Source organism: Neovison vison, chromosome 12 (assembly GCF_020171115.1).
Source record: "Neovison vison isolate M4711 chromosome 12, ASM_NN_V1, whole genome shotgun sequence".
NCBI classification, from domain to species: Eukaryota; Metazoa; Chordata; class Mammalia; order Carnivora; family Mustelidae; genus Neogale; species Neogale vison.
In genome coordinates, this window is record NC_058102.1 from 101,007,918 (window position 1) to 101,020,599 (window position 12,682).

Below are 12,682 nucleotides of genomic sequence, written 5' to 3' on the forward strand. Positions count from 1 at the left end.
TCATATTTGAAAATCCTTTATTGTTGGGGAGTAGAGAGAGACATCATATTTTTGATGGAGGACACTTCAGAAACCTCAGGGGAATCTATAGTCAATGCCCACGGGGACTGAGGGTGCCCAGTCTGTGGTTTCTACATCACTGTGGAGTAGAGGGATGGAGAAGGAGTCCAAGTGCAGGGATGTTACAAGGCTGGAGGAAAGAAAGGGAAATCGTGCAGCTGGGGGTTGGGAGGGGGTGACAGGTGTCTTCATGTTGCAGCCCAGGGGTCCAGAAGTGGAGTGCTGGGGACCAGAAAATATGAAATCACATCTTCTGTCTCGTAAAACTCACTCCGGCCACCAGCTGGGGAAGTAGGGATGGGGGGGTATGTAAGGTATGGAAGAAAGAGAATAGAAGTCTTAGCCCTCAGCTCTCTGTGTAGCCTTTAAACTAGAGAACCAAATCCTAGCCACAGGAGCACGCTCCTTTCTGGTCGCATGTTTACCATGCTACTTGAAAACACCTACAGGACGGTGTAGTGACAGGGTCCCTATCTATCGTCCTCGAATCCCCATGATTCAGGCCCACACAAAGCCCCATTCATTGTGTCCCGATGCTAATGCTCCCCCAGGTTCACCCATGCCCTCCTCCTCTTTCCAGAAACCTCCCAGAGGAAGCTCAGGCCCAGGGATAACGTCCTTTGTCAATAGATTCACATGAATGAAATAAGATGACCCAATGAACTGTGTTGATCCATCTCATCTAATCTCCTTTAAATGCCAGCCCCCAGGGACTTTATGTGCTGTTCTTCCTGGCTCCTAACAGGTTGAATGCTCCATCAGTGGTGAGATTACGAAGGCTGCAATTATGCGACTGGCCCTTCTGAAAGAGCCTGGATTCACCGGGCGAACATTAAAAGTAGATTTCCACAATGCACTTGTTTCCACCATTTGTATAAAATACTATGGCAAAATTGCACTGTAATTATCTTTATGGCCGATGCATAGCACTGGGGGAAAGTATGTCATCCAGATAGAGCTGCCCGTATAATTATCTGGCGGTCGGCAGGACTAAAATAACCATCTAATGAGAGCAAAATGATACGGTAAGGACCATGTAATCAGCGAGTTACGGTCATTACGGCTCTTTGTGCCCTCTCACCCAGCACTGAATGGGGGGCTAGACCTAGTCTCCGGGCCCAAGGAGCCCTGCACAGGAAGCTTCATCAAGAGCCATCGAGAGCTCTTGCTCCTTTGGTCTCCCCTGAGAGCAATGACCGTGGGTAACAGAGACACAGGGAGAGGGACAGGAGTCTCTCTGTGGGAACATGGGCTTTCCAATCCCTCTCTATTTCTCCCCCCACACCTTCTTTCTTCAGAAGGTAGTGCAAAGAAAGCCATCCCTCAGGCTGCTATTGCTATGTGGGGGAAGATGGGGTTGAGACGGAAATTTCCATGTTTTGACTAGACACTCCCCTGGGGACTCTCATGCTCGCATAGCAAGTGAGAGATCTGTCAGCCCACTCAAGCCCAGGGTCCAGCCCAGACAGCTCTAGAGCAGACAGACCAGAGTCAGCCAGGAGGGACCCTGGGACATGACCCATACCTCCCAGACCACAATCATCATTACACACAACACTGTGTACGCTGTGCCAGGCACTGTTCCGAACACTTTACCTATGCCCAATCCTCAAAACCACAACCCTGCGAAATAATATTATCACCCCCATTTTTCAGATGAGGAAACTGAGGCACAGAACAGTTATGTAACTTCGCCAAGGGGACACAGCCAGTGAGCTACAGATCAGGAGTCAAATGCAGGCTATGCTCTTAGCCATTACACCACACAGAGCAACTCAGATGCAGTTTCTAGTTACTCCCCCTAAAATTTCAGAGTTCGTTGCATTTCTTCCTAAATCACCCTTGTGAAGAATTACACAGCAGACCCTGTCAAGATCTGAATGGCTTGTGCCTACCTAGGAGGCAGAACACTTCACCCGGGAGTTGGCTGTGGTGCCTGCAACTATCAGATGACAGTCTCTCCGTCGTGTATACAGATGATGAGAGAAGGGATCCCAAACAACTGAAGTTGACCATCGGAGAAGCCACAAGGAAAACCTCTCGCTCCCCATGTCCCACGACTCACGCCTGCTCGAGCGTCAGCCAGGGTCCATGATATTGGGGCAAGAGAGGGCAAGTGGGGCAGGTGTGCATGCACATGTGTGCATGTGTGTGCACATGTTCTTCAGACAAGCATGCCCCCTGAGTGACGGTATGTTTGACAGACAGTGTGCTGGGCACTGACAGTGCATTTTAGGGCAAAATTATGAGTATTAATGCCTGTGATGTCAGAGGAAATGCCTCTCTGGCAACCCCCCCCAACCTCCCCTCACATAAACACAGAGTCCCCTCTCCTCTCCTGACCAACAATCCTTACCTCATTCCACACTGGGGGGATACTTGAGGGTGCCAAAGCTGGGAACGTTCTCTTGGTTTACATCAATAGAAGTGTCTGGGTTAAAGTAAATAGTGTAGTTAGGAGGGATTTTTCTGAATGTGACCTTCACCCTGACCCAAAAGCAAAGTGCTAGCCACTAAGGGTAGTGTTGGAAGATAGAGTTGGAAAGAAGAGGTACACTGTGTTTGGGAGATGGGGAGGAAGGACAGGGCCCCCTCCAACTCCTTCCCGGCTGCAGCAGGACTAGCTTATAAAGGTCTCCCCACTGTGTTCCCAGGGAGATCTGGACTGTGTATCCAACCTGATTGGGTAGAAGGGCCAAGGAACCCTCATTATAGCTAAGAGAAACCCTGTCTTTCTCTCAGGTGACAAATATGAGGCCCTTGACTTTTGCCATATCTTTAGTAGTACCCTAAGCCCTCCCACTGTACCTCCACCCACACCTACCTGGCTGGATGTTCCTCTTGCCCATAAGTCCCACAAAGAAGTCATGCATATCACCTGTAGAGAAAGGGCCAACATTGCCAACAGTGATCATGGGGTAAGTGGGGAATGGGGATGCGTTCCCCCAGACGTGTATCAAGACTTTTGCAATTGGGTTTCTGGTCTTTGGTTCTTTATCATGCCACAGCATGACTCCCTAATTATCAGGGTATCCCCTAAGCTCACCCTCTCTGCCCACCTCTCCCTCCTCCACATTTCAAGAATTCTCTGCCCCCACAGATGCCTGGTTTAGAGTCTTCTCTTGGTGCCCAATGACCAGCTGATGGAGGGAGTGTCCAACACTCTCCTCACACCTGTTTCCTCTGGTTCCCAGTGACCTCTCACATCCAGGAAAGGCTGGTCGAGCTGTTCCAGCCACCAGATTGTTTGGTCCAACTGAGATGGGGTCAGCCAGAGTAGTCACTGGGACCCATGCCCATGGAGCTGTAGCAAGCGGTCAGCAGAGACAGGGAGGGAGAAGACACTACTCACGTTTCTGGGGAAGTGACGATTCCTTAGGGTCTGTGAAAGCAAGAACAGTGAGTTGGTGGGGAATGGAATCTGGAAAGTGACAGAGGGGGTTCAGAGCACAACCCTCAATTACTCACCAAGCTATCTTCAGTCTCCGTCCCACCCGAAGTTTCCTCCCAAGCCTCTTTAATCATCAGAATCCTGCCCCCCAACCCCCTCTCCCCAGGGCTGCTTCCTACCCATGCTAGCCTTGCTAAGCATTTTGAGCAATCCATCCAGAGAGACAGAGCGGCTGTCATAGAGTTTCCGGAGCAAGGACGAAGGCAAGTGGTAGAGGTCCGAGTCCTTCTAAGAGACAGAAACAAAGAGGGCTGAGGCAGGAGGCTTGCTCTTAATCCACTCACCCCTCCCCACAAAGGACAGCCTCTTCCTGAGCCCACCACAGCTGAACCTGACATCCTGTAAATTTCAGAATTTCTTCTGGCTTATACTGGAAGAGAAGTGGGCTCTGAAAGTGTGGTCCACAGACTAGGATCATCACTACTATAGGCTTATTAGAAATACAGTATCTCAGGGCGCCTGGGTGGCTCAGTCAGTGGAGTGTCTGATTTCAGCTCAGGCTGTGATCCCAGCATCCTGGGATCAAGTCCCGCATCAGGCTCCAGGGAGTCTGCTCCTTCCTTGCCCTCTACCCCTACTCCTGCTCATGCTCTATCTCACTCTCAAATAAATGGAATCTTTAAAAAATATATATTTTTTAAAAAAAGAAATACATTATCTCAATCTTGGTCCTATCCCAGACCTACTTCGACAACCTGCATTGTAACCAGGGCCCCAGGTGACAGGTGTGCCCAGCAAGATTTGAGAAGCCCTGGAGAAGGGAGCACTTTGGGCATCCTCAGAGGCAGACCAGCTGTCCCGGTTTGCATGGGACTGAGAGCTTTCCTGGGATGCGAGGACTGTAGTGCTTAAGCTGGTGGTCTGGGAACACTGGGACAGTTAGTTGGTCACACTCTATCTCCCAAGCTCAAAAGGGACTGTCTCTTAGGGCTCTCTCCCAGCTACCACCGCATCTCAGTGAGAAGGGCTATTAGAACATAAAGATTTTATGTTCTGTTCTCCTTGGCACATGCAGAACCAGTTTGCTCCAGGATATCGTTGCCCCACTGTGTGAGCGAGCCATGAATGCCAAGAAAGCCCTGTCAGACAGAGCAGGTGTCCTCTGTACTCCATGATGGAGTCACAGACAGGACTCAGTCCCTAGGATGGGTGTAGGCAGGCAGCCAGCACCCAGGGGCGATCCAAAAATCCCCCCACCCTGCGCTGTGTTCATGGCGCATGCTTCTCTGGCTAAGCTTCTCACCACCTCTCACTCTCTTTTCTTTTCCATAGGTTTCCGCCTCTGACTGTCCCTCCTTCTCTTTCTTTCTTTCTTTTTAAGATTTTATTTATTTGACAGAGAGAGAGATCACAAGTAGGCAGAGAGGCAGGCAGAGAGAGGGGGAAGCAGGCTCCCTGCTGAGCAGAGAGCCCGATGTGGGGCTCGATCCCAGAACCCTGGGATCATGACCCGAGACAAAGGCAGAAGCTTTAACCCACTGAGCCACTCAGGCGCCCCCCCTTCCATCGCTTTCTACATAGAATTTGGAATTTCTGGAAGTCTATGTGTTCGGAATGACTCTTCTCCTCCTCCACAAATGAACCCCATTCTGGATCTGCTGCCAGGCAGGGACTCCTCATTGCCTTGGTGATTTTTTTTAGCAACCTGGGCACAGCTAGATGGTTGGTGGGCACATACCACACAGCCAGTTAATTACAGCTGCAGAGAAACAGTGACTGTGATCATGTCTGGAGATTCTCACCTTGAGCCTCAGCGGTGTCTCTCTCTCTCTCTCTCTCTCTCTCTCTCTCGCCCAGATGTCCTTGGGTTGCTGAGCACGCAAGCAGCACATTTACATGGAATGTACCCCTGCGCATACCAACCCACTTGCCTAGGCACACACAGATCCTACCCTACCTCACCCCAACTTCCCTCGTCCTCTCAGACCGTCGGAGGGAAGGTGAAATGGCAATCTCTCCCTTTCATTAACCAAGAGGAAAAGACCTTGAAGCAAGCTTGTCTTAAAAAAATATATCCAGATATTCTATCTCCAGCTGGAACTTTGGGCTCCAAACATAAAGACCAGCCCATATTTGGCACTCCTTATGTGTTTTTTAAAAGACTTTATTTTTGAGTAATCTCTATATCCAATGTGGAGCTTGAACTTACAATCCTGAGATCAAGAGTAGCGTGTTCTACCGACTGAGCCAGCTGGGCACCCATATTTTTTTAAAAGATTTTATTTACTTATTTGCCAGAGAGAGAGTACGCTGGAAGAGGGAGAAGCAGGCTCCCCACTGTGCAAGGAGCCCGATGAGGGACACGATCCAGGACCCTGGGATCATGACCTGAGACAAAGGCAGACACTTGATCAACTGAGCCACCCAGGCGTGCCTGTTTTTTGTATTTTTGAATTGGTTCTGATCTTTTGGATCTGGTGCAGCAGCCACCACCAGCCTATTGTGCCCTGGGACATGTACAGATGAAGACTGATTTCTCTCTCTGCCCAGCACACGGCTTCCTAGGCAGCCGCTTTCCCCAGATTGTTCAAATATTCTGCCCACCTCCTGTAATGAGATGCTAAACAGATCTGAGCTGGAGAAGCAGTTAGACTTCACACACTGAATTTGTAATAAGTTCCATCTATAACCATCTTAAAAGCATGGGTATCAATGTAATTGCTGTCATTTCAAAACCTTGAAAAGACTTCCTCCCTGCTCTCTGCCTGTACCCCTTCACTGTCAACTCCTGTTCTCTTTCTCAGAGAAACTTTGGAAATCAGGCCCAAGTCTGTGTTGTAGGGATTTTGCCCCCTATCCCAAGCAGAGGCTAGAGTGGGGGCAAGAGAAAGGAAAGAAGGCGTTGGGGGTCTTGGGAGCACCTGTCATCACTGGGGGTGGATGAGCAGGGGACAATAGAATCTATTCGAATTTTGGAAACAAAATGATATACATAGCTGATAGGTAAAATGGCTTAAAAATGACCATTTGGGAGAGAATTTCTGACTGCATGTCCTCCCATCTAGGCAGTGGACAGTATCTGCCCCCTGCAAAGGACAGAAACTGAGCAAGACCACCCTAGCTTACCCCCCGCCCTGGGATCCAGCTCCCAGGTTGCCAGTCAATCAACCAACCACACAACATACTAGTAGGGCACTTTTTAGGTACAGTGTTATCAAAGACACACAGAGGGACTGAGACCCCCCCCCCACCTAGACCACATAGCTAGAGACAGTGAGAACATGACGCTCCCGGAGAGGCAGGGAAACCCACCCTCTGGTGCGTCACCCAGGTAGCTCACAATCTCACCCGTCCCACTTTCCTCTCAACAGCTGTGGAACAGGCAGAGTGTGGGCTCTCGTGATGTCGGTCCGAGCTCCGCCGGGGCGGGCACAGCTAGAAGGGGTGTCTTACCTTGTTGTGCCCCCCAGCAGGCACCACCTGCTCCTGTGAGTCCTCACAGACAGCCCCCAGACTGTAAGCCAGGCTGATGGCCAGAATGGCTGCAAACAGTAGGGCCCTCCGCATGGTGCCTAAGAGGACAGAGAGACAGGACAAGAATGGGGGAGCGGAGGGAAGATACAGCATGTGTGCAGGGGCAGGAGACATTCTGAGACAATCTGTCTTGACCCTGCTTCCCCAGCCTCCCTTCTCCCATCTAAGCCCTGGTCCAGGGAGAGTATCTCTGAGCAGGATGGCCAGCCCTTGGGATCGGTGTCCCTGCTCCCCCATCACACATCTCCCCACACTGAGCACCTGGCAACGAGCTGTGTTGCAACTGTCCCCCGAGGAAGATGATAGATTCATAGTACATGCACAGGTCCGCGTTCTAAGTCAGCTTAAGGAGGGATCCTGGATTCTAGTTTCTAGCACCAGATAACCCAAGACTTAGGCAAAACTTTCTAGTATTAGAAGAATCAGTCTGAACCCACAGGCTCCAAACATTACTGGTTCTCAACCCACATCAGCGCTTTCTGCTTCCCTTCCCTGTACCCAGTGCCGAGACCATAAGCTGCCACCTCTATTGCCTCCTAACCCTGGCCTCTGTCCTTTGGTGCCAGCTCCAGTCCCTCCAACATTCTCCCACTCGTGCCTACCTGTGGAACAGCTTTGAGCCTGGGGCAGGTGGTCTAAGAGGATCAGGGAGCTGGCCAGGAGCTCTGCCCACTCCCCTACCACACACACACACACACACACACACACACACACACACACACAGGCTGGTGGTATTGCTGCCTCCGTGAAGAGAGAAGCTGGGAGTGGAGGGGATCTGAGGATGTGGCAGGAACTCCTGCCCAGCTCACAGATAAAGGCTGGGAGGGTCTGGGGGAGCCGGGGGAGGGGCTGCGAATCACCAATCCCAGGGTGGCTGGTGGGGAGGGGGGAGGCTAGTGGAGAAAAAGGAGGCTATAGGCTGCAGGCAAACACACACACACACACACACACACACACACACGCACGCGCACACAGGCCCTGCAGTGTGCTCACTTTCCAACAGCTCCGGAGCTGGGCGCACTAAGGAATGATGTCGTGTATGTTTTGTACCAAAATGTCCATGCTGGGTATAGCTCAGTAGGTGTGGTCCCGGAGTCTCGTTCTCCTCATTGTTCACCCACCAGCTCCTTGCCCTTTAAACCTTCAGGCTCAACTGCCAGACCAGAAGCACTTCAGGCAGGTGCTTCTCTGGCCCTCCCACACTCCGGGGACAACCAGACACAGGCCCCTGAGCACTGGGAGGTGAGTCTGGCATCCCTTCCCATTCTCATTTCTCCCCCTGTCCTCCTTCCAGCTGCAGCTGACCCATCACTTGCTGAGGACCAAGTGATGGGTCAGCGCTTCTCCCCTGCTGTATAATGCAGAAACTTCCAGTGTCTGCCTCCCTCTTCACAGGGCAAATACCTCTCCCTACACCACTCCCTCTCCAGCCCATAATCAGCCTGATTTTGCGGCATTCTTCCAGAGTTCTAACTTCTATTCCTCTTGCTAGAATCTCAGGAAGGAGGAAAAGAACACGGTGGCGGAGCTGTCACCACCACCACCCCCCATTCCTCTCCCTGGCCCGGCCCGGCCCAGTCCGGCCCAGCCCAGCTCAGCATTGATCTCTTAGCTGCTTCTTTTTTCTCACAGTTACATGTTTCCCCCTCTCTGAGGCCTCCCTGCAGCCAGGCATCTTCTCCCTGGACATTTCAAGCCTCTCCTCCCTTTCCCACTCTGTTGAAGGAGCTCGTGCTGTTCATTTCATACCTGAGGTGGAGCCCCAGGCGAGAGTCAGAGTCAGAGCTGGGCTGGGATGGAAGGAGGACTGGAAAGACAAGATGCTGCTCAAGGGAACCAGGCGGGGTGGGGTGGGGAGACAGCAAAGTGAACACAGCGTCAGAGCCATTGTTACTCTTAGCATTTCCTATTTTTCAGGGGAGGAAACTGAGGCTCAAAAAGTTCAGTCCTGGGGCACCTGGCTGGCTCAATAGGGAGAACAGATGACTCTTGATCTTGGGGTCTTGAGTTCAATCCCCACTTTGGGTGTAGAGATTACTTAAAAATAAAAATAAAAAAAATCTTTAAAAAAAAAAAAAAAGTCAGTCCCGTGCTCCAGGACATACAGCTACCAGAGAAGAGCCATAAATTCAGGTTTTGTTTGTGTGTTTTTCACTCCAAACCTCCCCTTTGTTTTACTGCACTGGTACGAACTTTGACCAGTAAGGGAGCGATTAATTCTCCCAGAGGAAGTGGTGCTCCCCCTCTCTGAAAGACCTGGAGATTTGGGACCTTGCTCTCTTCTCCTTCTGGGGCAGTGAGGAGAACTACAGCCATTGTGTATTTACTCCAAAGATGTTCCGCTCACCAACGTCTTCCCCAGTCACCCTACTTCAAACAACCGCCCTTTCACACTCCATATCCCCCTTCTGTTTCTTCTCTTCATCATTAATTACATCCCATATGCTAAATGCTTCCTTTACAGCCTGTCTACCCCACCAGAATGTCTGCGTTCCATTGGCAAGAACTTTTGTCTGTTCTCTTTACTACTGGATCCTTAGCTCTGTAGCGTTTGGCATATAATAAGTTGTCTCTCTCGCCATCAAGAACGACCAGGGGGCACACAGGGTGGCAAGCTTCTTTATTGCGCTCTCTTCAAAGCCTCTCCTCCTGCGCCGCGATCTGGGGGCAGCCCTGTCCCTGGGACGCCCCGCTCGAAGCAGCCCCGTCTGGGGGCCCCGGGGGTCTCCGCCGCGGGCACCGCGCCACAGGGCCGGGAACCAGTGCTGGTCCACCGCTCCCCCGGCCCCGCACTCCTCCCCTACACGGAAGTTCACGCATATATATACAGTTTGCAACAGCCAATGAGCAGCCCTTACATGCAGCGCGCGCATGATCATTCCCTTCCACCACCTAAGGGTCACGCAGTGTTCATGCACCTCTTACAGAAGCTGTCAGCCAATCACATCTAGCTCCTCAAAAGCACATGCGCCATCCTGCTCTTGCTCTGCCAGCGTGGCTCCCGACAATAAGTGCTCAATAAAAATTTACTCAGAAAACCAGAAAAGGAAGCCTGAGCTTCCTTCTTGACTGCAGCCCACAGTGTGGATCCCCCACAGAGTTTCTCAGTGCTGCTAGTGCTGAGATACTCGCCTCCCTACTCCACACCCCCAATAGCCACCCACCTGGGACTCAGGCCACACTGACAGAAGTCACTCTGCCAGCACATGGCCCCACACTCACCCCTGGTGAGGGCAGCAGCTGGGTCTTAAGGCCCCTTTATAATGTGAGAGGCTAGTGGGGCCTCATTTAAAGCTTCCCATTATCCAGGTAATTACAGCGCTGTATGGGCCAACCATGGGCCGGGACCCAGGCTTAGGAGCCTTCAGTGGGATGAGGGGTGGAAGCTGGAGCCTGTTTACATGTAAATGTCATGGCGGGTTCATGCCTTGGAGAAGCTCAGGTGCTGATTCTAATTGCAGCCATCCCCTACCTTTTCTCCTCCCCATACCAGTCTGGAGAAGGGAGTCCAGGCTAGGCAGGTTGGAGGAACCCGGGGTGGTGGGAGATGGGGTGGAGAGCAGTAGGAGGCGTGTTAGACTGAGGGCTGAGAACTAAAGGCTCCTGGGTCCCATCTCTGAGGCAGCCTCTCTCCATCTGCCCAACCCTCCATCCCTGCCTCCGCACCCCGGCAGCAGGGAAGCAGGGCTTCAGCAAAGGTCCACAATGAATAATGTCCTTTGATGATGCAGCCTCTCACAGAGGATGGCAGGAGCCGAGGACGGGGGAAGCAAGGGCATGGCAGGGAGAACTGGAGAACTGATCTCCTCTTGATCTCTGGGATGAGCAGAGACTTGAAAGAGCTGATGCTAAATGAAGCCAGAAAGGTGAGGAAGAAGGGAGGCTTTGAAGGGCTGGGGCAGGCAAGGCTTCATGTTGCCCCCCCATGCCGTGTGCAAATGCCCTGTGGAGTGCGTGTTGCAGCTCCTGAGCCCCTAGGTGGTTTTCCCTTACACACTTTTCACTGGAGCCACGTCTTGGACAGCCATCACCAGCCTAGAGGAGCAGGGTCCCTAGCAGATCCTCCCACTGGAGCTTCCCCTCTTTGTTGCTGGGGTGGTTTGGAGATGAGGCCAGGACAGTATGTGTTCTGTGGAGCCGAGATGGTGTTTGGTAGAAGAGGGGACCGACGAGCGTGCATTGTGATGCACGATGACCAACATATGTCCGCCACGTGCAGGGCTCGGGTGCAACACGGCAACTCCCCCAGCCTCCCGGAGGGGTGCTGCAGGGTGGCAAGGGAGGGCCCAGACCCTAGGCGGAGATACCAGAAAAGAACAGGAGGATGGCAGTTCTGTGTCCTGCCAAGTCTTGCAGCCGGGCGACAGCTGGCGGATGGCCCTCAACAAGGAACTGGAGGGGGTGGGCTGAGCCAGGAACACGGCGCCAGAGCTGCTGTGAGCTGAGGCACTCGGACGGCTCCTCACAGGGCCTAGGGGCCTCCAGGCCCCCCGCTCGAGCCCTCAGAGAAACCACTCAGACTTCGAGAATGCTGGACTGGCTGAGCAGGAAGACAGCAGAATGGCAGCTTCTCCCGGCACAGTGGAGCCAGTTCAAGCCCTATCGCACAGGTGGGACAGCAGAGCCCCCCTAGAGGATTCGGGGGATGAAAACCCACACTCCTTGACCCCAGAAGAGAGGCAGAGATGGGAAGCAGGGGAGGGAGGGATGGGAGAATAAAGGAGATGAGCCCGCACCCTTCCTCAGACTAGCATCAGTCCACATGAGAGCTGGAGGGAGGACAGGAGGGTGACAGGGACTGCAGCCCTTCCCCCGCACCTCTCCCCAGTCCAGAGAGCAGACAGTGCCTTCAGCCCTGGGGAAGGAGAGCAGGATGGGGAGCAGCAGCTGCATATTCTCCTGAAATTGCTTCTGAAAATGACCAGACACTTCACTAGGAAAGTGACGACAATTTGGGCCCTGGGAGCAGGAGATGAGGCGGAGAGCGGGGGCGGCCAGGCTCTGGTAACCAGCCCCCTCTCGCCAGACACGATCTCCTCCTCGGCCTGATTCTGAGAAGTCAAGGATGGGGCGAGCTGGGGCGGGAGGGGGGGGGGCAGCGGGAGGCAGACTGGGGGCCTGAGCTCGCCTCTTTCAGAACACAGCCCCCCATGTGCCCAGGAAAAGCAGACTCCCTGTGCCCTCTCCCAGCCCAGAGCGGGGTGTGCCAGAACAGGACTGATGCTCAGAGAGCGAGATTAATCTATAGGCAAGAAGAGAAGTTAATCAGGGCTCCCGCAGGCATGATTACCTGGGGCCGTGAGCCGCCTGCTGATGATGGAAGCTCTGGAAGCTCGAGGTGGAGGGAAACCCCAGCCTCAAGGCACAGGGAGCTCAGTGGTCGAGACAGGCAAGAGGCAAGGAAGGTAGGGATGGTGAAATGAGGGAGAGACATCCAGAGACAGGAACAAAGGCGGCCATTTGTCCACTCTCACAGAGCACACATCTACATTTTATGGCAAACACAGGAGCTGCTTGTTCCCTAAAGGTAGAGACGGGGGTGGGAGAGGCTGAGACAAGCAGAGTCTATAAGGAAACAGATATTAAGGGAAAGGGGAGATATTCAGAGCATTATACAAAATATTACGTATTGATATTAGTGAGAGAAAAGGGGACGAGATGGTGCGAGACAGTTGAAAATTAAGAAAAAAATAATGG

At 52.6% G+C, this 12,682-nt stretch overlaps 1 protein-coding gene across 3 annotated transcripts; it reads right to left on the minus strand.

Moving 5' to 3' along the window:
- Positions 1-7,773, minus strand: TAC3 (tachykinin precursor 3). 3 transcript variants are annotated; one of them, XM_044227554.1, is made up of 7 exons: positions 7,588-7,773; positions 6,905-7,023; positions 3,631-3,736; positions 3,413-3,442; positions 2,885-2,938; positions 2,417-2,491; positions 1-343 (listed from the first exon to the last, which is right to left on the minus strand). In XM_044227554.1, the coding sequence occupies exons 2-6, from the start codon at positions 7,016-7,018 to the stop codon at positions 2,418-2,420; spliced, it is 378 nt and encodes a 125-aa protein (XP_044083489.1). In that variant the 5' UTR covers positions 7,019-7,023; positions 7,588-7,773; the 3' UTR covers positions 1-343; position 2,417. The 3 variants fall into 3 exon arrangements, with proteins under 3 accessions (XP_044083489.1, XP_044083488.1, XP_044083487.1); XM_044227553.1 differs by having other exon boundaries at positions 1-282; positions 3,631-3,739; XM_044227552.1 differs by having other exon boundaries at positions 3,631-3,739.
- Positions 7,774-12,682: the final 4,909 nt, after the last annotated feature.